General features: G+C 49.4%; 1 protein-coding gene across 7 annotated transcripts in view; it reads left to right on the top strand.

The window, feature by feature from the left end:
- Window positions 1-22549, top strand: part of LOC119977194 (glutamate receptor 4) — a 390429-nt gene that overhangs the window by 321835 nt on the left and 46045 nt on the right. For all 7 annotated transcript variants that reach the window (XM_038817887.1, XM_038817892.1, XM_038817889.1 and 4 more), the window contains exon 11: window positions 6057-6430. In XM_038817887.1, coding sequence (XP_038673815.1) covers window positions 6057-6430 — 374 coding nt within the window. The remainder of the gene's footprint in view (window positions 1-6056; window positions 6431-22549) is intronic.

The raw sequence follows: 22549 nt of genomic DNA, 5'->3' as shown, positions 1-22549 counted from the left end.
ACTAGACTGTGATAGACACCTTTCCTCACACCTGAGGTGTCAGCATTGTTCCATTCATCTTCCTTCACAGTTGAATAACTCTGAGGAATATCAAGCTTTGATTGGCAGGGGGACAGCTTCAAACAGAGTTAAGTGCTGTCAGTTTATAGCTGACCACTTCAAAAGGTGTTTGGAAATTATTTAATTCTGTTCTGTGGGCTGCATCTTGCATTGTGCAGGGGAAGATGGCCCTCAGATGGACTTTGGGAGTAACTCCCTGAAAGAGTTACCCACTTGGCCCACCATCAGGGCCACGCTTATGAGGACAGTAGTGATTCTTGCCCATGTGATTACCGATCCAAAGGAACGGAGAATCAAACAGGCCGGGAGAATATGATGCCTGGTCCGCTAAGTGGATGCAAATGGGTCTTAATGATTGCCCGCTGGCAAGGGGCATGAATGTTGATCCCAACGCCAATAGGGGCTGGAGGCACCAATCCCATTTTCTTCACAATGCTAGATTCTTCTCCACCTCATTGATAATTCCGACACCGACAGTTCAAGGTGGAGAATTCAGGCCTAAGTCTATATATATAGGCAGTATGAGTAGAATGCCAAGATGATGTTGTAATAACGGTATTCCTAATGATAGCCACCTTGATACTACAATTAGAATTCCCCTGCACTGCACAAGGTGGGGTCAGACCCCCCCAAACGAGACCATTTTTACTGGGCCCAATCTTCTTGCCCATTTTTAGAATCTGTTTGGGACTAGACTGTGCAAGGGTGGCAACTGTGAACTGGGAAACTTAGAGCTGATCTGTATTTAGAATTCCTTCTTCAAAGTCAACCTTAACAGATCAATCCTAAAGAAACCAAAACAAAATTGCACAAGCAGTGAGCTCAGTGTTGGAAAGTTTCTTACAGGTCACGTAGTCATAATCAGAATAACATAGAAAATAGGAGTAGGCCATTTGGCCCTTTGAGCCTGCTCTGCCATTCACTATGACCATGGCTGATCATGAAGGAACAAAATAGCCTGATCCCAACTTCCCCCCATATCCTTTGCTCCCATTCACCCCAAGAGTTATATCTAACACCTTCTTGAAAACATACAGGCCAGAATTCTCCAGCCATTGGGATTTTATTTTCCCGCTAGCAGCACACTCCTGCCCACGGGTTTCCCAGCAACATGGCTTCAATGGGAAATTCCTTTGACAAGCGGTGGGAAAAGAGAATCCCACTGCCAGCAAATAGCGTGCTGCTGAGAAACACGTGGCTGGGGTCCAGGGAATTCCTCCCATAATGTTTGGCCTCACTTGCTTCCAGTTGAGGGAATTCCACAGGCCCACGACTCTCTGGATGAAGAAATTTCTCGTCACCTCAGTCGCAAAAGGTTACCATGTATCAGTAGATTATAACCCCTGGTTCTGCACACCCTGACCATCGAGAACACTCTTCCTACCTTTGCCCTGTCTAGTTCTGTTAGAATTTTATAAGTTTCTATGTGATCCCCCTTCATTCTTCTGAACTCCAACGAATATAATTCCTAACCAACTCAATCTCTCTTCATATGTCAGTCCTGTCATCCCAGAAATCACTCTGGTAGATCTTTGCTGTACTCCTTCTATAGCAAGAAAATCCTTCCTCAGATAAGGAGACAAAAACTTCACACAATATTCCAGGTGTGGCTTCACCTCGGCCCTGTAGAATTGCTTCAAGATATCCCTGCTCCTGTACTTGAATCCTCTCACTATAAAGACGAACATACCATTTACCTTCTTTACTGCCTGTCCTTCCTGCATGCTTACCTTCAGTGACTGATGTACAAGAGCACCCAGGTCTCATTGCACATTCCTCCCTCTTAATTTATAGCCATTCAGATAATAATCTGCCTTCCTATTATTTCTACCAAAAGTGGTCTGGCCCACGATCGGTGCCCACCGATCGTCAGGCCGGCGTCTCTGAAGGACGCACTCCTTTCCTCCGCCGCCCCGCAAGATCACTCCTCAATTTCTTGCGGGGCGCCCGTGGGGAGGACGGCAACCGCGTATGCGCGGGTTGGCGCCGGCCAACCTGCGCATGCGCGGGTGATGTCATTTACGCAGCGCCGGCTGTGTAATTTACCCGGCGCCGCTTTTATGCAGCGCCAAGGCCCAGCGCATGAAAATGACGTGGCGCCACTCCTAGCCCCTCGGGAGTGGGAGAATAGGGGACGAGGAGCGGCCTCCGATGCCAGAGTGAAACACTCCGGTTTTCACTCCGGCGTCGGCACTTAGTCTCCCGTTGGGAGACTCCCGCCCCTGAAGAACTAAGCAAGAAAGGAGAAGGCGTGGGGGGGGGGGGGGGGGGGGGGATTGTGCCCCATTTCCGTTCTAATACTGATTTTCCTTCAGTTTCTCCCTCTTATGAAACCCTATGTTCTCCAATATTTATACTATGTTATTTGTGAAGACAGAACCAAAGTATGTGTTTAGTTGGTCAGCCATTTCTTTGTTCCCCCTCATAAAATCCCTAGTTTCTGGCTGTAAGGGACTTATATTTGTCTTCAATCTTTTTCTCTTCACAGACCTATAAAAACTTTTATTGTCAGTTTTTAGGTTCCTCACAAGCTTACTCTCGTGCTCTATTTTCCCCTTCTTAATCAATCCCTTGGATCTCCTTTGCTAATTTCTAAACTTCTCCCAATCCTCAGTTCTGTTGTTTTTCCTGGCCAGTTTGTATGCCTGTTCCTTGGATCTAATACTATCACTAATCTCCCTTGTCAGTCATGGTTTAACACCTTTCCCTTCTTAACTTTGCGCCAGACAGGAATGAACAATTGTTGCAGTTCGCCCATGTGCTCTTTGAATGTTTGCCATCGCCTAACTCAGCTCAGCATTTCTACCTGGGCTCAGACTCAGAAAGGGAGTGTTCATAGAATGATAGAAATTACAGAACAAGGTGAAGGCCATTCAGTGCCTGCAGTGAAGCTAGTTAGATCTCCTATATGCCTCCTGCATGTCCCCTCCAGCACCAGTCTCATTATATTCCTCCTTGTTGGTGCCGCATTGCGCATGTCCAGTTCCCACGGCACAAAGTTCGCGCTGGGATCGGCAGCTGGAGCGGCGCAAACCACTCTAGCACCGTACTGGCCCCCTGTAGGGGTCAGAATTAGCACTGGGAGCAGCCCGTTCACGCCGTCGTAAAACGCGATAGCATTTACAATGGCGTGGACACTCTGCTGCGGGATTGGAGAATCCCGCCCTATAAATCAATTTCCTCCTTAAATATATTCAGTGACTTGGCCTCCACAGTCTTCTGTGGTAGAGAGTTCAACTAGGGGATCAGGGGTTATGGGGAGAAGGCACGAAAATGGGGATGAAAAAATATCTGCCATGATTGAATGGCGAAGCAGACTTGATGGGCCGAATGGCCTAATTTTGCTCCTATGTCTTTGGTCTATTAGTTTGCTACTCTTTGTGAAGAAGTTTCTCCTCCTCTCAGTCCTAAATGGCACACTCCATGGGCGGAACGCTCCGCTCCCGTGAAAGATCGTGAAGGCCGTCGTGAACTCGGCCGAGTTTCACGACGGCCTCGGAGGCCACTCCTCTCACCGTATCCACCCCCACCCGGGGGGGGCTAGGAGCGGCGTTCCGTTATTCTCGGCCGCCGGGCCTTGACGCTTGCGTCAAGGCGGCGCGCCGAGAATTACACGACGGCGGCGCCTATGTGACGTCAGCCGCGCATGCGCAGGTTAGCCGGCTCCAACCCGCGCATGCGTGGCTGACGTCACGACGGCTGACAGCTCAAACCCGCGCATGCGCGGTGGCCATCCTCCCCTCTGCTGCCCCGCAAGAGTGGCGGCTTTATCTTGCGGGGCGGCGGAGGGGAAAGAGTGCGTCGCTTTGAGACGCTGGCCCGACGACCGGTGGGCACCGATCGTGGGCCAGTTCCCTCCTGAGCACGGCCATGGTGCTCACTCCCCTCTCCGCCCCCCACAAGCTTCAAACGGGCCTTTGGCGCCCATGTTCACGACGGCAGCGACCAGGTGTGGTTGCCGCCGTCGTGAACCCGTCGCGAACGGCAGACCATCCGGGTCGGAGAATTGCCGGTCGCTGTGAAAAACGGCGAGCGCCGATTCATCCGAGCGGGGGGTGGGAGAATCACGGGGGGCGCCAGGGGGGCGTGAAATGAGTCGCCCGGCCCTCCTGCGATTCTCCCACCCGGCGTAGGGAGCGGAGAATCGGACCCCATATCTTGAGACTAAGTGCTAAGTTTAAAGTTGCTGTTAAAGGATTAGCTTTTTTGATGTGAGGTCTGAATAGAGGTTTATTTGTTTAATCACTTGAGAGTTAAAGGATTTGAATGGGTTTAATGAAGGGAAATTTTATTCATTATCAAACATGTTAGCTTGTGAGGTCTGACCACATAGGATACCGGGTGAGTGGCAATGGAGATGGCATGGGGTGTAAGTGGGCATGGGGGTGGGTGATGGGATGTAAGGGGTGAGGGCTAAAGTGTCTAATTGCTTCTAAAGCAACTGAGCCTCAGCATTCACCCCTCCCCAAAGCCTTCTGGGAACTTCCTCCAGGGCTCTCGGGCCTGATTCCCCCACTGTCCCCCCCCCCCCCCCCCCCCCCCCCTCTTTCACCCCACCCAAACACCCTGAGGGAAAATTAGGTCTACCGGAACCTTTTAAACGGAGATTTGTCTGCCTAGTGGTGAAATCTCCCATTCCCTCTCCCCTGAACTCACATCACCCAGTCTCTCTCTCTATCCTTGAGCCCCCATTTTCCAATCTGCAATCCCTAATCTCCCTTGAAGTACCATTGCTCAATCTCTGAATATCTACACGCCCTCATTTCCTGAACCCCATTTTCCTTCTGTGGGAAATTTAATGTGAGATCGCCCAGCCTGTAAGATCCATGTCCCATTCTGGCAGACGCGCAGGCTCTCCAGAAGGGTTGGCAATCCTATGTCCAGCACAGACAGGAGCCAAGTTATATCGGCCTGTATAGTTTACATTAAGGCACTGTGGCATTGTTAAAGCCCTTCTTCCTGTTTAAATCTCCCCAATATGATGTACTATTTATCAGCTGGGAGATTAGACAGGCAACCTAGTTTTATGCTGCTCACCCATTATTATTGATTGAACCCCTGAGGGGGATGTAAGAGAGTGTATTCTGACCCCAATGTGTTTGCATTAATTGGCAGATTTCTATGCAGTTTGGTTTTGTAGGAACATTTTTACGTTATCAATAATGCTGTACAATTTGCACTTATACTTGTTGTGCATCTTCTATATTTAGCACACATGTTCCCACAAACCCTACCAAGAGTTTGAGATCTTTTAACAGTACATAATTCAGAATAATTTAGAGTCAGTGCTAGCAATGACATTCCAAAATCTGATCTTAATCTCAGGAGAAGTGAACCAGGTATACTGAAGATAGCAATGCTGAAAATCTGGCAGGCTCTATGGGTTAAATAGGCTTCTCTCCTGTCTGCCAGTTATGCCCACACAGAACCACAATCGGGTCCCAATCAGCATCCTTGTCCAATGGAGAATATTTGTATCAAGATGTAACAAGATGCTCATATGTTACAGCATTGAGACATTTATTATCTGCTCGAGTGTACTTTCTAAAGGGACTGTTAATCTGTGTTTACGAGTGTGAGTACAGATGAGTAACTTTCATGTAGATCCATCTGACTGATAATAAAATTACTTCTCGAAAAAATCACAGAAGGCAGTGAAACAAATTTTAACATTTGCTTGAATTTTGCAAAGAAAAATGGCACAGCACATCTATAATTCAGGAAGTGGGGGGCCTCCTGGCACTTTGTTTTTATTCTGTCAAATTATGGTGTCAGAGAACTATTAAAATTAATGAATAATCAGTAAGTCGTATAATGTAACCATCTGTATTGTACTTCTTGAAATATTTAATTCTCTAATCTAAAGGAGAGCCAAATACGTTAACAGCATCTAGAGATATTAGAGATTTTCTTTTAAGGCTGGATTGTTCTGGTGTCATCTACCCTATATGTATTTTAAGATATGTGTTTAAAAAGGATTTTCCCCCATTTCACAGAGAGCACAGATTGGTGTGGCACCACTGACCATCACTTTAGTACGAGAAGAGGTCATTGACTTTTCGAAGCCCTTCATGAGCCTGGGCATTTCCATCATGATCAAGAAGCCACAGAAGTCCAAACCTGGCGTCTTCTCCTTCCTCGATCCATTGGCGTATGAAATTTGGATGTGTATCGTCTTTGCCTACATTGGAGTCAGCGTGGTACTCTTCCTGGTCAGCAGGTTTAGCCCATATGAATGGCACACTGAAGAACCAGAAGATGGACAAGATGCATCACCGAGTGATCAGCCACCCAATGAGTTTGGCATCTTTAACAGTCTTTGGTTTTCTCTGGGTGCCTTTATGCAGCAAGGATGCGATATTTCGCCAAGGTTGGTCACTTATCTATTAACTCTGTGCATTTTATGGTCAAGCCTGATGCCATGGTGCATATACGTTACCTGTTCCCCCTTCAATATAAGTATACCCTTTCTAAAATTTATTTGAATGCTTCCACAAACGGTAAGGTTCCAAGAAAAATTGCTGCTTTTTTATAGATAAGTGAAATGTGTGAATGACCTCTAAATTATCATTTACGCATTTCTGCACGTAACTTATATACACCATGCATAGACCGTAAAATGCATAAAGTTATGCTGATTTTGTCCCCTTGGAGGACTACCGTGTGTTTGCTGCATACCTTATTTTACGGTCAACTGTCCAGGTGTATATAAAATTTCATTTATTTCTGATCTGCACCCATTGCTGAAATGAAAAAAAAGACTCTTAATCACCAAAGTTTATTCTTGAAATGCTTTTTCCGTACTCTAGTACAGGAGCTCAATTTCAAACATGTGCGAATACAAAATTATAATATATGAAAAAATTACATTTGCACGGACCTTCCTGTCACTAATTTCCATTATAAATTTCTGTATTCACATTTATAATGGAAATTGCCTATGTAAGTTAATCACACTGTAACTTCAATTTTCTGCCAGCCATGGGAGATCTACTAAATGTATTCATTTATTTTTTTTAATTACCCTTATACATTTGACAAAAATAAAGTAGTGTTGAAAAATGATTAACAATATATGTTCCAGTGAAAAATGTACTATTCCTTTATATGAAAGCTGTATTCATGGTTAAGATGCCCTTAAGTATGGTTAAGCAGGTGTTTGAGGTTTTTAAGCAAGTGTAGACTGAGGTGATGCATCACCTTGGTGTATATGATCATTCCAAAGCTGCTGAGACAAAGGGCAAGTCAACTGAGGAATTAATTTGAATTGTATATATGTCGCAGAATAGAACTAATCTCTCAGAATTTTTTCTTGATTATATTTGGAGGTCTGGGAGGAATTTCACGAACCTCCCCCAAGAAATTACGTGGGTTGGGTTAAATTCATGATTGTGCAGCGTCACCTAAGTCAAAAAGGTTCTTCTTATTTTCTGCCATTTCGCTAACAATTTTCAATTTGGTACAAGCTGCTTCACTTTCTTTCAACATAACGGGCAGAGCTGAGGAATAAGCAGATAGATATTCCAGCACTGTCATGCATTGAGGCTGGCAACAAAAGAGCGGCAAATTGGAATTAAAGACCAGCTTTTTGCACTGATGTCTATAATGCAATTCTGACTCTGGGTGGCCTCAATGTAACATGGAGGGTTGATTAGAAATTGGTTAAAGAAAGTAGTAGCTTTTGGGGATTTATACTGATGTGTGGAAATAGCTAAAATATACTACTCAGGGATCAATGTTGGGGGCTGTTTTAAATCTCCAGAAATTACCTGCACAAATTTACCAATGTTACCAAATTAGAGAAGGCAGCCGGGTTTAATGAGGCAATTAAGGAGTTAGAGAAAAATAAAGGTAATATTCACAAGTGAGCTAGAGCAGATGATTCGAAAGCAGCAATTAATAAAGCAAGAAACACACTGAGCTATATTGCCAAACTCTGCAAGACAAATGCTGGGCCTGAATAGTACATCTTGAATTCAGTTGTGATCACCAAAGTACAAAGGAATCTTCCACTCACTAAAGATGGTGCAGGGATAGACTGCATGGCTGATACTTGGTGATAAAGAATTTATGAGGAATGTTTAGAAAATCCTAGGCTCTCAGTGATGAAAGGGAATGATTGAGAAGAGAAAATGACAAAGTTGGATGAAAGATTGGTCCTAACCTCTGTTTCAAGTTAAACTGCTGTTATCAGATAAAGAGAAAGAGTGAGTAAAACCTCGAATGGTCCTGCTCTGGCAGCTGTGGAGACAAAACCTCTGGAATTATTCAAGTGACAGATGTTGTAATGGGGAATTGCCATTCCCTAAGAAGGGTGACAAAGATGAGCTAACTAACCTACTTTTACCTTTGCAATTCATCAATGCCTTAGTTTACATAAATCAAAAGGTTTTAATTTATTTGATGTGCAGTTGCGGTATAACCATTAATTTAGAAACAGAGAATTCCTACAGTGCAGAAAATGGTCATTTGACCCAGCGAGTCTGCACCGACCCTTTGACAGAGCACCCTACCTGGACCCACTCTCCTGCCCTATCCTCACCTAACCTGGACACCAGGGGGCAATTTAGAATGGCCAATCCACCTAACCCGCACATCTTTGGACTGTGGGAGGAAACAGGAGCACCCGGAGAAACCCCACGCAGACACGGGGAGAAAGTGCAAACTCCACAAAGACAGTCACCCAAGGCCAGAATTGAACGCGTGTCCCTGGCGCTGTGAGGCAGCAGTGATAACCAATGTGCCACCATGCCAAACGATATGTCAATGCCTGTTTTTAAGAGAATTGCAACAATATGAGCTCTTCCAAGCGGAGGTAAGGTTGGACAGCTAACTGCTGGTTGATAGAAGCTGCATATAGCAACTGTGGTTCATCACACCTCTTCACAATGTACACTAGGGCTGAGGTGCAATATAACGAAGTTCATTCTGAGACCAGGGTGATGATTGTCCGTTGAAAAAGCTCAAATAGCAGTTCAGTAATCATCACCATTCTGCCTGCTGCTTCATGAATGACCCCGGAAAGGTCAACATTTTGCTGTATGCTGCTGAAAATTGCCATTGACAGCAGCATCAGCATTCAGTTCACCAATGATCATCCAGCACTAGGGATTAGGAATACAAAGTGGGTTACTGGCGACAAAGGAGTGGTGGCACCATTTGATTGATGGCTTCTAGTCTGAGCTAATGCAGTGGAGCATTTGTCTTTTGTTGGCTGCAGTCATACAAATCCTATCTGAAATGAAATGAAATGAAATCTGTTTGCCTATTGTTGTCCTGCATCTTGCCAGTAACCAGCAAGTCACTATCTCTTGATGTTTGCAAAATTGGTCTGCGTAGCACTATGATTTAATTAGTTCCAGTTAGGATGGCCAATAAGTGTAGCCTAAAACAAAGCACAAATAAAAATACATTTATTTAACTTTCATGTGCATGTCTATGTATGTGCCCTCAGAGTCTCTGTGTCATTAATACAGTATACGTGTTTAACTATGATATATGAGAAATAATGGGCATGATTTAACTAAAAAAAAGTGTCCATTCTGACCGGCATTAGCGGGGTTATTCCCGATGCAATCGAATGACACTCTTTTAGTTTCCGGGCCCTGGTGGAGAACACCCCCAGAGACCGCACTTAAGTGTCATTTCCTGCACGAAGGAGCTCTAGTGGACCTCCTCAATGCAGGAAGAGATTGGGCTAACACTTTTCTCAAAACTGGAGGATCTGGGTGCCATTTTGAAAGGTGGCCGCAGTGCATAGCGACCAAACGAGATCATCCTGGATCAGCCCTGGCACCTCCTTGATATTGCCCTCATATTGCTCTGGCAGTATCCGGGTTGTGTCTGGCAATGTCAGGTGTGCCAGGGTAGTGCTCGGACAGCAACAGAATAATATGCAGATAATACCTAGACATGACTCTCTCTCCCATGAGCACTGCACTTACCTGAACTTCCCTGTAAGTCTTGCTCGCCAGGTGCATGCCTTCGGAGACCTGTCGGACCTCATGTCGTTCAGCCGGCACATTGCAGTTTGTGGAGTCTTGCTGTGTGAAAATTGGCCTATGTGCCAACACTAATTTCACTTCAAAAGTAACTCAATAGCTTTCGAAAGTCAGAGGACAGGAAAGATACAATATAATTCCAAGTTCTTTCATTCTCCACCCAGTTAACAAAGCCAGTGATCTGTGGTTTTGATGGACAAATTGCTGTGAATTACAAATTCAAACCTCAAAACACAAGTCAAAATCTCAGAAAATCACCTCTTAAATAAAATAAATTTGAGTTATTTAAATACAATAAGCCAGTGGTCCATATTTTAGATAGACAGAAATGCAGAATGAAATTTTAATACACTAGTAAAAATCTCACTCACATATAAGAAAAATGGAATTTGATATTTTCAGTCGATGTAAAACAGTGACTGTGCTGGCTGGCATGCCCAGTAGGAGATGACACAGGAAAGAAAGAACATTATAATGTGGTTTGTGCATAGATTTTTTTCAAAGGGCACTTGGAAAACCTGCTCCTCTGTTCCATATAAACATTTAATTTTCATTCGCAGGGTCCTATTCTTTTGGCTGAATGCCCTCCGTCTGTGTCATTATGACTTTATGACATAGTTTTGGAGGATTTTGACTTCTACCTGAAGAGGGCACAGAATCACCAGGGTTACTGTGCTGCCTATGCGAAGCTGGTGTAAGCAGGCCAGAATCATTTTCAATTCGGGCCTTGTTTGAATACTGTAGGTGAGTTGCGGGCATCGACCAGGTGCCCTGCTGCAGCACACTACTCCTGCAAAGGCCAAAAATTGGCCATTGGCAATTTTAAAAAATTTAAAATAATTCAGCTCGTCTAAGGCCGGGATTTTCCGCTCCCCATTATATCGGCCAGGTTTGATGACAGGAGCAGAAAATATCGCAGTAACAGCCAAATCGCATATTACGTCGACGTACACATGTGGTAGAATGACTAGGGTAAGAGTAGGGCCAGTCAAGGACAGTAGTGGGAAGTTGTGCGTGGAGTCTGAGGAAATAGGAGAGGTGCTAAATGAATATTTTCCGTCAGTATTCACGCAGGAAAAAGACAATGTTGTCGAGGGGAATACTGAGATACAGGCTACTAGACTAGAAGGGCTTGAGGTTCATAAGGAGGAGGTGTTAGCAATTCTGGAAAGAGTGAAAATAGATAAGTCCCCTGGGCCGGATGGGATTTATCCTAGGATTCTCTGGGAAGCTAGGGAGGAGATTGCTGAGCCTTTGGCTTTGATCTTTAAGTCATCTTTGTCTACAGGAATAGTGCCAGAAGACTGGAGGATAGCAAATGTTGTCCCGTTGTTCAAGAAGGGGAGTAGAGACAACCCCGGTAACTATAGACCAGCGAGCCTTACTTCTGTTGTGGGCAAAGTCTTGGAAAGGTTTATAAGAGATAAGATGTATAATCATCTGGAAAGGAATAATTTGATTAGAAATAGTCAACACGGTTTTGTGAAAGGTAGGTTGTGCCTCACAAATCTTATTGAGTTCTTTGAGAAGGTGACCAAACAGGTGCATGAGGGTAAAGCAGTTGATGTGGTGTATATGGATTTCAATAAAGCGTTTGATAAGGTTCCCCACAGTAGGCTATTGCAGAAAATACGGAGGCATGGGATTCAGGGTGATTTAGCAGTTTGGATCAGAAAGTGGCTAGCTGGAAGAAGACAAAGGGTGGTGGTTGATGGGAAATGTTCAGACTGGAGTCCAGTTACTAGTGGTGTACCACAAGGATCTGTTTTGCGGCCACTGCTGTTTGTCATTTTTATAAATGACCTGGAGGTGGGCGTAGAAGGATGGGTGAGTAAATTTACAGATGACACTAAAGTCGGTGGAGTTCTGGACAGTGCAGAAGGATGTTACAAGTTACTGAGGGACATAGATAAGCTGCAGAGCTGGGCTGAGAGGTGGCAAATGGAGTTTAATGCAGAAAAGTGTGAGGTGATTCATTTTGGAAGGAATAACAGGAAGACAGAGTACTGGGCTAATGGTAAGATTCTTGGTAGTGTGGATGAGCAGAGAGATCTCGGTGTCCATGTACATAGATCCCTGAAAGTTGCCACCCAGGTTGAGAGGGTTGTTAAGATGGTGTACAGTGTGTTAGCTTTTATTGGTAGAGGGATTGAGTTTCGGAGCCATGAGGTCATGTTGCAGCTGTACAAAACTCTGGTGCGGCCGTATTTGGAGTATTGCGTGTAATTCTGGTCGCCGCATTATACGAAGGATGTGGAAGCATTGGAAAGGGTGCAGAGGAGATTTACCAGAATGTTGGCTGGTATGGAGGGAAGATCTTATGAGGAAAGGCTGAGGGACTTAAGGCTGTTTTCGTTAGAGAGAAGGTTAAGAGGTGACTTAATTGAGGCATACAAGTTGATCAGAGGATTAGATAGGGTGGACAGTGAGATTCTTTTTCCTCGGATGGTGATGGCTAGCACAAAGGGACATAGCTTTAAATTGAGGGGAGATAGATACAGGACAGATGTCAGAGGTAGGTTCTTTACTCAGAGAGTAGTACGGGCGTGGAATGCCCTGCCTGCAACAGTAGTGGACTCGCCAACACTAAACGCATTCAAATGGTCATTGGATAGACATATGGATGATAAGGGAATACTGTAGATGGGCTTTAGAGTGGTTTCACAGGTCGGCGCAACATCGAGGGCCGAAGGGCCTGTACTGCGCTGTAATGTTCTATGTTCTTTGTATGATTGTTCCTTGACCCCACCATCCGTGCCGGGACGCATTTCCTTATGTTCAATATAAGGAACACAATTTGCATTAATTGGCATATCATTATCAGATCCCTACTCCCGAATCATACCCCCCCCAACCCCGTCATAAAATCTATCCAGGTCAGCGAGACAGCAAAAAAACATGAAATCTAGTTGGTCTCCCAAGGCATGCACCTGGCAAGCAGACCTCCCAGGGGTGCTCAGGTGAGTGCAATGCTCAGGGGGCGGTGCCTGGGCAATGCCCAAGCAGTGCCAGGGGCAATGCCAGAGGGGATGGGGTGCGGGGGTGGGGGGGTTTCAGGGTGAACACCTTTGCACTGAGGAGGCCATTAGAAATGGTGTCCCAACCCTCGAGTTACCAAGTTGATGGCGATGCGAATGAATCAGAGGCCACCCCGGCAGCGATATCTCGTGGGACCCAACCCTTTATGGGTTGTTTTCAACCCCTGCACTGTGCAGTGGAGAAACGTTGTGGCTTCTGTCAGTCTTTGCCTATTTCCAAGAAAATCTGCCCAAAGTACTGCACAGAAGGAAGCCATTTAGCCTGTCAAATCCAGTTAACTCCACCACCCATCTCTTTCCCCATAACCCTCAAATTAATTTCTTGTTCCAGCATTTATCCAATTCCCTTTGTAAGCTTCTTTTGAATCTGTTTCCACAATTCAAGCAGTCAATACATTGCAATTTCTAATCACCTTAAATCTGTACCCTCTCAATATAGACCCTTCTGCCATTGGAAACAGTTCCTCTTTAGTTACTCTGTTTAAAACCTTTCATGGTTTTAAACACTTCTACCAAATTGTCTCTTTGCCTTTCTGTTCTCGGGAGAACAACCTAGCTTCACCATTCTACCCATGTAACTGTAAACCCTCGAGCCTAGTAAATCTCTTATGTACCCTCTCCAAAAAGTCACGTCTTTCCTAAAGTGTGGTGCCCAAAATTAAACACAAAAGCCTGGTTGTGGCTGAGTTAGTTTTTATGTAGTTTGAGTATTTCCTGGTCTGGAATGGTATTCTGGGTGAAAGGTCCTGCGATGTCACACAACATTAACCAGGGCTTATTGTAAAATACAGGTGTAGTGTCCAGGATTGCTGATTCATTCAATTCAATGGACAGGACAGTAAATTATGGTTGGTCCTTCTGCAATATTTCAATAACTGCCTGCCAGAAACATTCATCCTCTGTCATGGCAGCTAAACACTTCACTGCCCCAAATATTTTTGTTTTGAACTCCACTGTGAGGTGAGTAAGACTGGGACCTGAATGTTACAGCTATTTAATATTTCAGAAGGATGGGAAGAAAGGAGATAGGTCAGAGGATTGGGAACGTTTTAAAAACCAGGAAAGGAAATAGAGGGAGAAAATAGAGTAGGAGAGAAAACGAGAACAAAATATAAAAACAGGCAATAAAAACTTTTACAAGCTTATAAAAAGGAAAAGAGTAGCTAAAGGGAACATTGATCCCTGAGACGCTGAGACTGGGGAATGAATAGTGAGAAATGGCACAGGCTTTGAACAAGTATCTTATATTGATCTTCATGAAAGAAGACACATAAAGTACCCCAAGAATATAGAAAATCAAGAAAATAAAGGGAGGGAACACCTTAAAACAACCACCATCACGAGACAAAAGGTAATGGGCACACTAATAAAACTGACAAGGCCCTGGACCTGATGGCCTGCTTCCAATGCAAGCATGACCTTTCTTCAGTAATGGATCCTGTAGAACCTGAATGGGAGAGACAACAGGAACACACGGTAGGGTAGAAATGAATGACTGGTTTATTACAGGGCACACAGAAATAACAACACTACTACTCCTCTCCCTGAAGGGCCACGTTCCCTGACCTGTGCCCAGGTCAAGGTTTTTATACAGACCCCTAGGGTTTTAAAATAAGAGACTGCAGAGGTAGTGGATGCAAAGGTCCCTCTGGATTAGAAAACTGCTAATATAACATGTGTGTTCAAGAAAGGAGCGAGACAGAAAGAGGTAACTAACCTTAGGCTGATGTCTGTCTTGGGAAAATGCTAGAATCCATTATTATAAAGGCAGGACATTTGGTAACTCATAACACAATCAGGCAGAGTCAACACGGTTTTATGAAAGAGAACTTGTGTCTGATCAATTTATTAGAGTTCTTCGAGGATGTAACAAGCAGGGTGAATAAAGGAGTACCTGTAGGTTTATTATTTGGATTCTCAAAATACATTCACATAAAGGGTTACTACACACGATAAAAGTTTAAGGTGTTGAGGGTAATATATTAGCATCAATAGAGGATTGGCTACGTAAAAGGAAACAGACGGTCAGTATAAATGTGTCATTTTAGGTTGTCAAACTGTAACTAGAGGAGTGCCACAGGGAATTAGTGTTGAAGGTGAACTATTTACAATTACTGTATCAGTGACTTGGATGAAGGGATTCGCTGTGTTGTAGCCAAGTTTTCTGTTGAAGCAATAGGTAGGAAAGCAAATAATGAGGAGGATATAAAAAGTTTGCAAAGGATAGGTTAAGTGAGTGGGCACAAAATTGGCAAATGGAGCGTAATGAGGGAAAATGTGAGTTTGTTAACTCTGGCAGGAAGAACAGAAAAACAGAATATTATTGACGGAATCACAGAATAATTCACTGCAGAAGAGACCCTTCAGCCCATCGAGACTGCACCGAAGCATGAAAATCACCTGGCCTGCCTACCTAATCCCATTTGCCAGCACTTGGCCCATAGCCTTAAATTGGCACATTGTGACGTGCCAAGTGCTGATCCAGGTACTTTTTAAAGGATGTGAGGCAACCCGCCTCTACCACCCTCCCAGTCAGTGCATTCCAGACCATCACCACCCTCTGGGTCAAAAGATGTTTCCTCAAATCCCCCTTAAACCTCCTGCTCCTCACCTTGAGCTTACGTCCTCTTGTAACTTCACCACCCTTGGCTGGAAGGAAGAGAGCATGCAGGGTGATTTCAGGCACCTTAATTGTGACCATCTTCAAGAAAGGAGACAGGTCTGACTGTGGAAATAATAGAGACTGTTGAATAGTGTGGTACAAAGGGACCTGGTTATCCTTGTATGTGAATCATAAAAAGTCAGCATCCAGGTGTGGCATACAATTAGCAAGACAAATGGAAAATTGGCCTTTATTGTAAGAGGGACTGAGTATAAAAGTCTTGTTACAAGAGGCACTGGTGAAACGGCACCTAGAGTAATGCATACAGTTTTGGTCCTGTTATGACCCATTGGGGGCCAAGAACTGTGCTTCATTTCATTTTCCCCCTTGTATACCTCTGAACACTCCCAGTAATTAGGGGCGGGTTTTCCCCTTAACTACTCTGTATTAAAAACCCTGGGCAAAATTCTCCGACCCCCATGACGGGTCGGAGAATAGCGGGAGGGCCTTCCCGACATTTTTCCCGCCCTCCCGCTATTCTTCCCCCCCCCCCCCCCCCCCCCCCCCCCCGCCCAACTCCCGACATGAATCGCTGCCGCCGTTTTTTTACGGCCGGCAGCGATTCACAGCTGATAGATGGGCCGAGTTCCCAGCCCTTTACGCTGTTTTTACGAACGGCAAACAGACCTGGTCTGGCCGTTCGTAAAAACGGCGGGAACAACTCGCTTTTTATAACCATGGCACTGATTGGCACGGCAGTACCACGGCCGTGCCAAGTGTGCCATGGGCCCGCGATCGGTGGGCACCGATCGCGGGCAGCGGGCCCGATGCCCGCGCACTATTTGTTCTTCCGCCGCCCCGCAGTATTCATTCGCGGGGCGGCTGAGGGGCATCCCGGCCCGCGCATGCGCGGGTTTCGCGCAAATAAGCGATGACGTCATCCGCGCATGCGCGGGTTGGAGTCTTCCAATCCGCGCATGCGCGGCTGACGTCATATGACGCGTCAGCCGGCGCTAACTCCGGCAAGCGGGCTTAACGAAATTCGTTAAGCCCGTGATGCCGGAGCTTACGCGTCGGGCTGCTCGCCCCGACCGGGGACCAGAATCGGTTCCCGGTCGGGAAGGGGCGCGCTGGGTTTGACGCCCGCCCGGGTTTGACGCCAGCCTTACGATTTCTCCCGTTTTGGGAGAATCGCGCCCCCTGAGTTTGGAGCAGATCAGGGAGAGGGGTAGTAGTTTCATTGTTTCTGTGTATACTGTAATAAACCAATTGTTTATTTCTACCCTACCATGTGATCCTGGTGTCTCTCCTGTTCAGATTCTACTGGGGCGATTCTACGAGCCCCACGCCGGAGAATCGCTGCAACCGCGCCACGACGCCCTGACGCCGGCGTGCGATTCTCCGAGGTGTGAAGAATCGGCGCCATTTGAGGCGGCACGTTTGGTGTGGCGCCTGTCACGGGCCACTGGAGTCGGTGGGGCCACCAATTCTCCGGCCTGGATGGGCCGAGCGGCCGCCCTGATGCGACAGAGTCCCGCCGACGCCATTCACCCCGAGTCGCTATCAGCGGGAACTCAGCGGGAACGCTCGGGGTCGGCCTGTGGTGGGCGCAGGGGGGCTCCTTCACCAGGGGTGAGACTCCGAAGGGGTCTGGCCCGCGATCGGGGGCACACCGATTGGCGGGCCGGCCTCTTCCCCCCCCCCCGGGCCTACATTCCGCCACGGCTGGCCTCTGAACATTGACCGGGTCGGGGCCAGCGCGCGTAAGAAGTTCCCCGTGCATGCACAGGATGGCGCATGTGCAGGATGGCGCAGCCCAACTGCGCATGTGCAGGATTGAGCTGGCCCAACTGCGCATGCGCGGGTTGGTGCGGCGCCCATTTGATGCCGCATAAGGAGGCTGGAGCAGTGTGAACCACTGCAGCACCGTGCTGGCCCCCTGAGGGACCAGAATAGGTCCTGCCCAGGCCCTGTTCACGCCGTCGTGAAACGCGACAGCATTCACGACAGCGCAAACACTTGGCCTCAATATCGGAGACTTGCCCCCCACAGGTTCCATTACTTAAGAAGAGACATACTTGCATTGGAAGCAGTTCGGAGAAGGTTTACTCGGCTGATTTCTGGAATGAAAAGTTTGTCTTCAGAGGAGAGGTTGAGCAAATTGGTCCTGTATTAATTGAACTTTAGAAGAATGAGAGGTGACCTTATTGAAATATATTCGGATGGGGGTTGACAGGGTAGGTGCTGAGAGGATGTTTCCCCACACGCCGGAATCTAAAACTAGTGGGCAAAGTTTCAAAATAGGGCGCGCGATTCTCCGCACTCACGCCGGTTCAGAGAATAGCGGGCCGCGCAAATTTTCACGGCGACGCAGGTCCGACGCCCTCCCGCTATTCTCTGAACTCCGCACAAACTACACGTGGGGATTCCCGGCAGAGGCCTCGAAAGCCCCCCCGCGACACGACCAGAATCGCTACTTATTGGCCCCCCGCTATTCTCCGGCCCGGATGGGTCGAAGTCCCGACGTCATCACGCACTGTTTTCACGCCGGCCAACACACCTGCTTTTCAAGTTCGTCAACCAGTCGTGCTGGCTGACGAGAGCTTCGAGGAGGTGAGCGCACCGCTCAGCGCACAGCTCAGCGCACTGCTGGAGTCTGGCCACAACGGGGAAGGCATCTCCGAGAACGGGAGGGGGTCCAGAGCGGGGGGGAGTGGGGAGACTGAGGGGGGGAGTGGGGGAGACTGAGGGGGGGAGGGGGGGAGACTGAGGGGGGGAGTGGGGGAGACTGAGGGGGGGAGTGGGGGAGACTGAGGGGGGGAGTGGGGGAGACTGAGGGGGGGAGTGGGGGAGACTGAGGGGGGGGGTGGGGGAGACTGAGGGGGGGAGTGGGGGAGACTGAGGGGGGAGTGGGGGAGACTGAGGGGGGAGTGGGGGAGACTGAGGGGGGAGTCTGAGGGGGGAGTGGGGGAGTCTGAGGGGGGAGTGGGGGAGACTGAGGGGGGGAGTGGGGGAGATGGAGGGGGGAGTGGGGGAGACTGGGGGGGGGGAGTGGGGGAGACGGAGGGGGGAGTGGGAGTGGGTGGGGGGGTATGGAGAGAGTGAGCGAGTGACCCGTCCAACCCCGGTTACAAAATGTCTGCCACCATGCCATGGTGTGCCGGTCACGAGGACACGGCCGCTGGTTGCCCTGTGGCTTACGGCCACAGGCTACTGACGCACCGGTGAGGAGGACGTAGTTAACTGCCCGTTGGATGCAGAAAGTGACCAGGGGTTAGGCTGGCCGCGTGTCAGCAGCGCGACCAGGCCACCGGGACACACAGGTATCCCGTGGCAGGCGGCTGCCGAGGTGTCGACTAACCTCCGTCTAACATGTCCCGTTTCTCTGCCCCCACCACCCTACTGTAGGTTAGCACAATGTCTGCGAACAGAACGGCTATGTTCAGCGCAGTGGTTGGGGCCGCTCTACTGGATTTGGTGATGCAGCAGCATCCACAGCCACAACCCGCAGTGGATGCAGGGCCAGCTGCAGCAGCAGAGGGAAGGGCCGAGGAGTTGCCAGTCGTCGAGCAGCATGGGGGCGGAGGAGGAGGAGGAGAGAGTGAGGGTGCACCCACGGCGCCAGAGGCGACGACCAAGGCCGAGGGTGTACCGTGCCCGGGTCTCTTTCCGAACAATGATGGACATCACCTGCAGGAGGAGACTCCGGCTGCATAGGCGGACGGTGATACATATCTGTCACCTCGTGGCGCACCTCGCCCCACGTGGAACGGGGGGAGGACACGCAATCCCGGTTGCCATCAAGGTGACAGTCGCTCTTAACTTCTATGTGACCGGCTCCTTCCAGTCTCCGAGCGGGGCCTCTCCGGGATCTCCCAGTCATCGGTGCACAGGTGTATCCGGGATGTGACCGACGCCGTCTATGCCATCGCTACATCACCTTTCCCGAGGACCGAGCAAGTCAAGATGCACGAGCTCGTGGATTTGCCAGCGTGGCTGGGATACCGAGGGTGCAGGGGGCAATCAATTGTGTTCACGTCCCCATGCACCCGCCTGCAGGGGACAGGGAGGTGTTCACAAACAGGAGGGGGACATACTCCATGAATATCCAGGTGGTATGCGACCCCCACATGAGGATCATGAACATCTGTACAAGGTTCCCAGGGAGTGTGCATGACTCCTACATACTTGCACAGTCGTACATCCCTGCGATGTCTGAGGGACGTCCCCCCCCGGCTGAGGGGCTGGTTGCTAGGCGACAGGGGTTATCCGCTGAGGTCTTGGCTGATGACGCCTATACGGAGGCCTCAGACCAATGCGGAAACCCGATACAACGATGCCCATGCAGCAACCAGGGGTGTGGTGGAGCGCTGCCTTAGCCTCCTGAAGATGAGATTCAGGTGCCTGGACCGCTCCGGAGGGGCCCTGCAGTACCAACCCGACAGGGTCGCTCGCATTGTTGTGGTCTGCTGTGCGCTGCACAACATCGCGATGCAGAGGGGAGATGACCTGCTGCAGGAGGCGGAGGGAGAAGCCAGTGGCAGTGGTGCCAGCACAGAGGAGGAGAGGGAGGAGGAGGGGGCTGGCGGAGTGGCGGGCGCAGCACACAGACACGACCCTGGTGCTGGTGATGTCCAGGAGGCGGCACAAGGGACACGGCGAGGACGGCGGGCACGCGACGCCTTGGTGGCAGCACGGTTCACGCGTCGTATGCGACGTCCCCGCTGAATACCAAACCATCACCTGCATCGCTAGTCGTGCAGAGGGTCAACACACAACTGCCACCACCACAGCCCCCCCACCCCCTCTGTGTACACTGCTCCACTTCGACATCACCCTTACCACTGGGTCCAGACGGTATGGCACAACATCGATGGCTGTGTCAGCGGGTGTGATCAGTGCCATGTGGAATGATGACAGCCCGCTCTGCGAAGAGCTGTTAGCTCAGAATCGTTAGAGAGAGTCTGACCCATGGCAATAGCTGAACCATCCACCTTGGTGGCCGCTGAGATCGTCACGGTCACTCCATCACGTGCCCGCGTGGGGTAGCTGTGGGAGGGGGTGGGGGGGAAGGGACTGCACACCCGGCACCAAAGTTTCATCGCTCGTCAACCCCAGCGACACTCGGTCACCATCACGATTCCTGTGGCTGTGGAACAATCACACGGTATTACAAGTAAGGTGGAACAGTGCGTTTAATGTGAACAAAAATGTACAGGTGCCCTAGCCTCTACAACTAAACTGTGCCCTTCACCCGTGCCAACTTATTCAGTGTCTCTCTTTGTTGCCTTACAGGCCCTGCCACTACGTCTAAGTGATTCCCCAGATGATACAGCAGGAGTGGAGGAGAATTGCTGCGAATCGCCCCCTTCGACTCGTTTCTCCTTCGGCAAGCGTTTCCTGGGGCGACCCGGCCTTGATGGGCCAGGCTGCTCTGCGGGCGTCTCGGGTGACGTTGTGCCACCCTGCTCTGCCTGCTGCCCACCCGATGCATCAGGGATGGGACGGGGGAGGCCGAGAATACCGGGACGTCCCGTGATGGAGTTAATGGGACGGGCCCCGAAACCACCTCCTCCCTCGGGGAGCCCGGTGGCCCCCGGGCCTTACTTTGGGACAGAGGAGCAAGCGGGGAGGTGCCCCGTCGCGCCACCGACACCTGGCGCTGCCAGTCCTGGAGGCCTGCAACGGTATCCACCAGGATCCGAAGGTTTGCAGAGACGGAGTCCAGGGAGTTAGACATTCCAGCCAGGGACTGTGCGATCTCAACCTGTGAGTGCACGACACCATCCAGCACATGTGTCAGGCGGTTGATGCTCTCCGCGACTGACTGCTGGGACTGTGCCATCGACTTCTGGGACTGTGCCATCGACTGCTGTGACTGTGCCATGGCGTGCTGAGACTGGGCCATGACCTGCTGAGACTCGACCAAGGCCCGCAGCGCGCCGGCAATGTCGTGTTGGCTCTGGCGCATTGCTGCCTGTGAGTGGGCAACCCTGTCCAGGGCCGAGGATGACGCGTGCACATTAAGCCCAACGCCTTGCATAACCTGACCCATTGCCTCCACCGCAGATGCCACCCGTGCGGTGTCGGCCTGGGTTGCTGCCATGAGCGGCACCACTCCCTGCTCATGGGCGCGGTTGGACTCCTCTAACAGCATCTGCAGAGTCTGGAAGACAGCCCTCATCCCGTCATTGTTTCCCTGAGTTTCTTGATGCATCGGCTGTGCGGGTGGGTTGAGAAAGTCCAGGAACTCGGAAAATGTCTGGGAGCCAGCTGCATGCTGGGCCTGGCCTGGCCTCCGCCAGTCCGGGCCCTCGGCTGCTCCGACCTCCACCTGCTGTACCTGCTCAGCTGTGATGTGCGACCCAGTCTGTGACCCAGGAGCCTCATCACTAAATAGGCCAACCGGGGTGAGTGTCTCTGGGATGGTGGATGGTGTGGGAGATAGCTGTGCCGCAAGCTCGAGGTCATCTTGGGTTGACGCCTCCTCTATGTCATCGGCCCGCTGAGAGGCCGCAGGGCGTTCGCGGGCCATTTCTCTCTCTTGCTCTCTCGCCGCCCTCTGGGCGTCCTGGTCCACAGATTCGGTTGGGGAGGATGGGACTCCCCGCTGATCGGGCACCCTCTCTTGTGCGGTCCTGGGCGAGGTGGGGGCAGATGCCTGTGTCTGCCTGGAGGCAGATGGCCCTGGTCATTCGGCATCACGTCCTAGGGAAGAGAATGAAACAGGTTATTTAGATTCGCTCGGCCGGGCGCTGGACGGTCCCAGTGGGCAGGGTGTGAAGGGACAGAGGATGGGGGAGGTGTCCCAGTGGGCAGGGTGCGAAGGGACAGAGGATGGGGGAGGT

The sequence above is a fragment of the Scyliorhinus canicula genome, chromosome 14 (assembly GCF_902713615.1).
Source record: "Scyliorhinus canicula chromosome 14, sScyCan1.1, whole genome shotgun sequence".
Classification (NCBI taxonomy): domain Eukaryota; kingdom Metazoa; phylum Chordata; class Chondrichthyes; order Carcharhiniformes; family Scyliorhinidae; genus Scyliorhinus; species Scyliorhinus canicula.
Note: the sequence above shows the minus strand (reverse complement) of the source record. Positions and strands in the feature narration are given on the sequence as shown.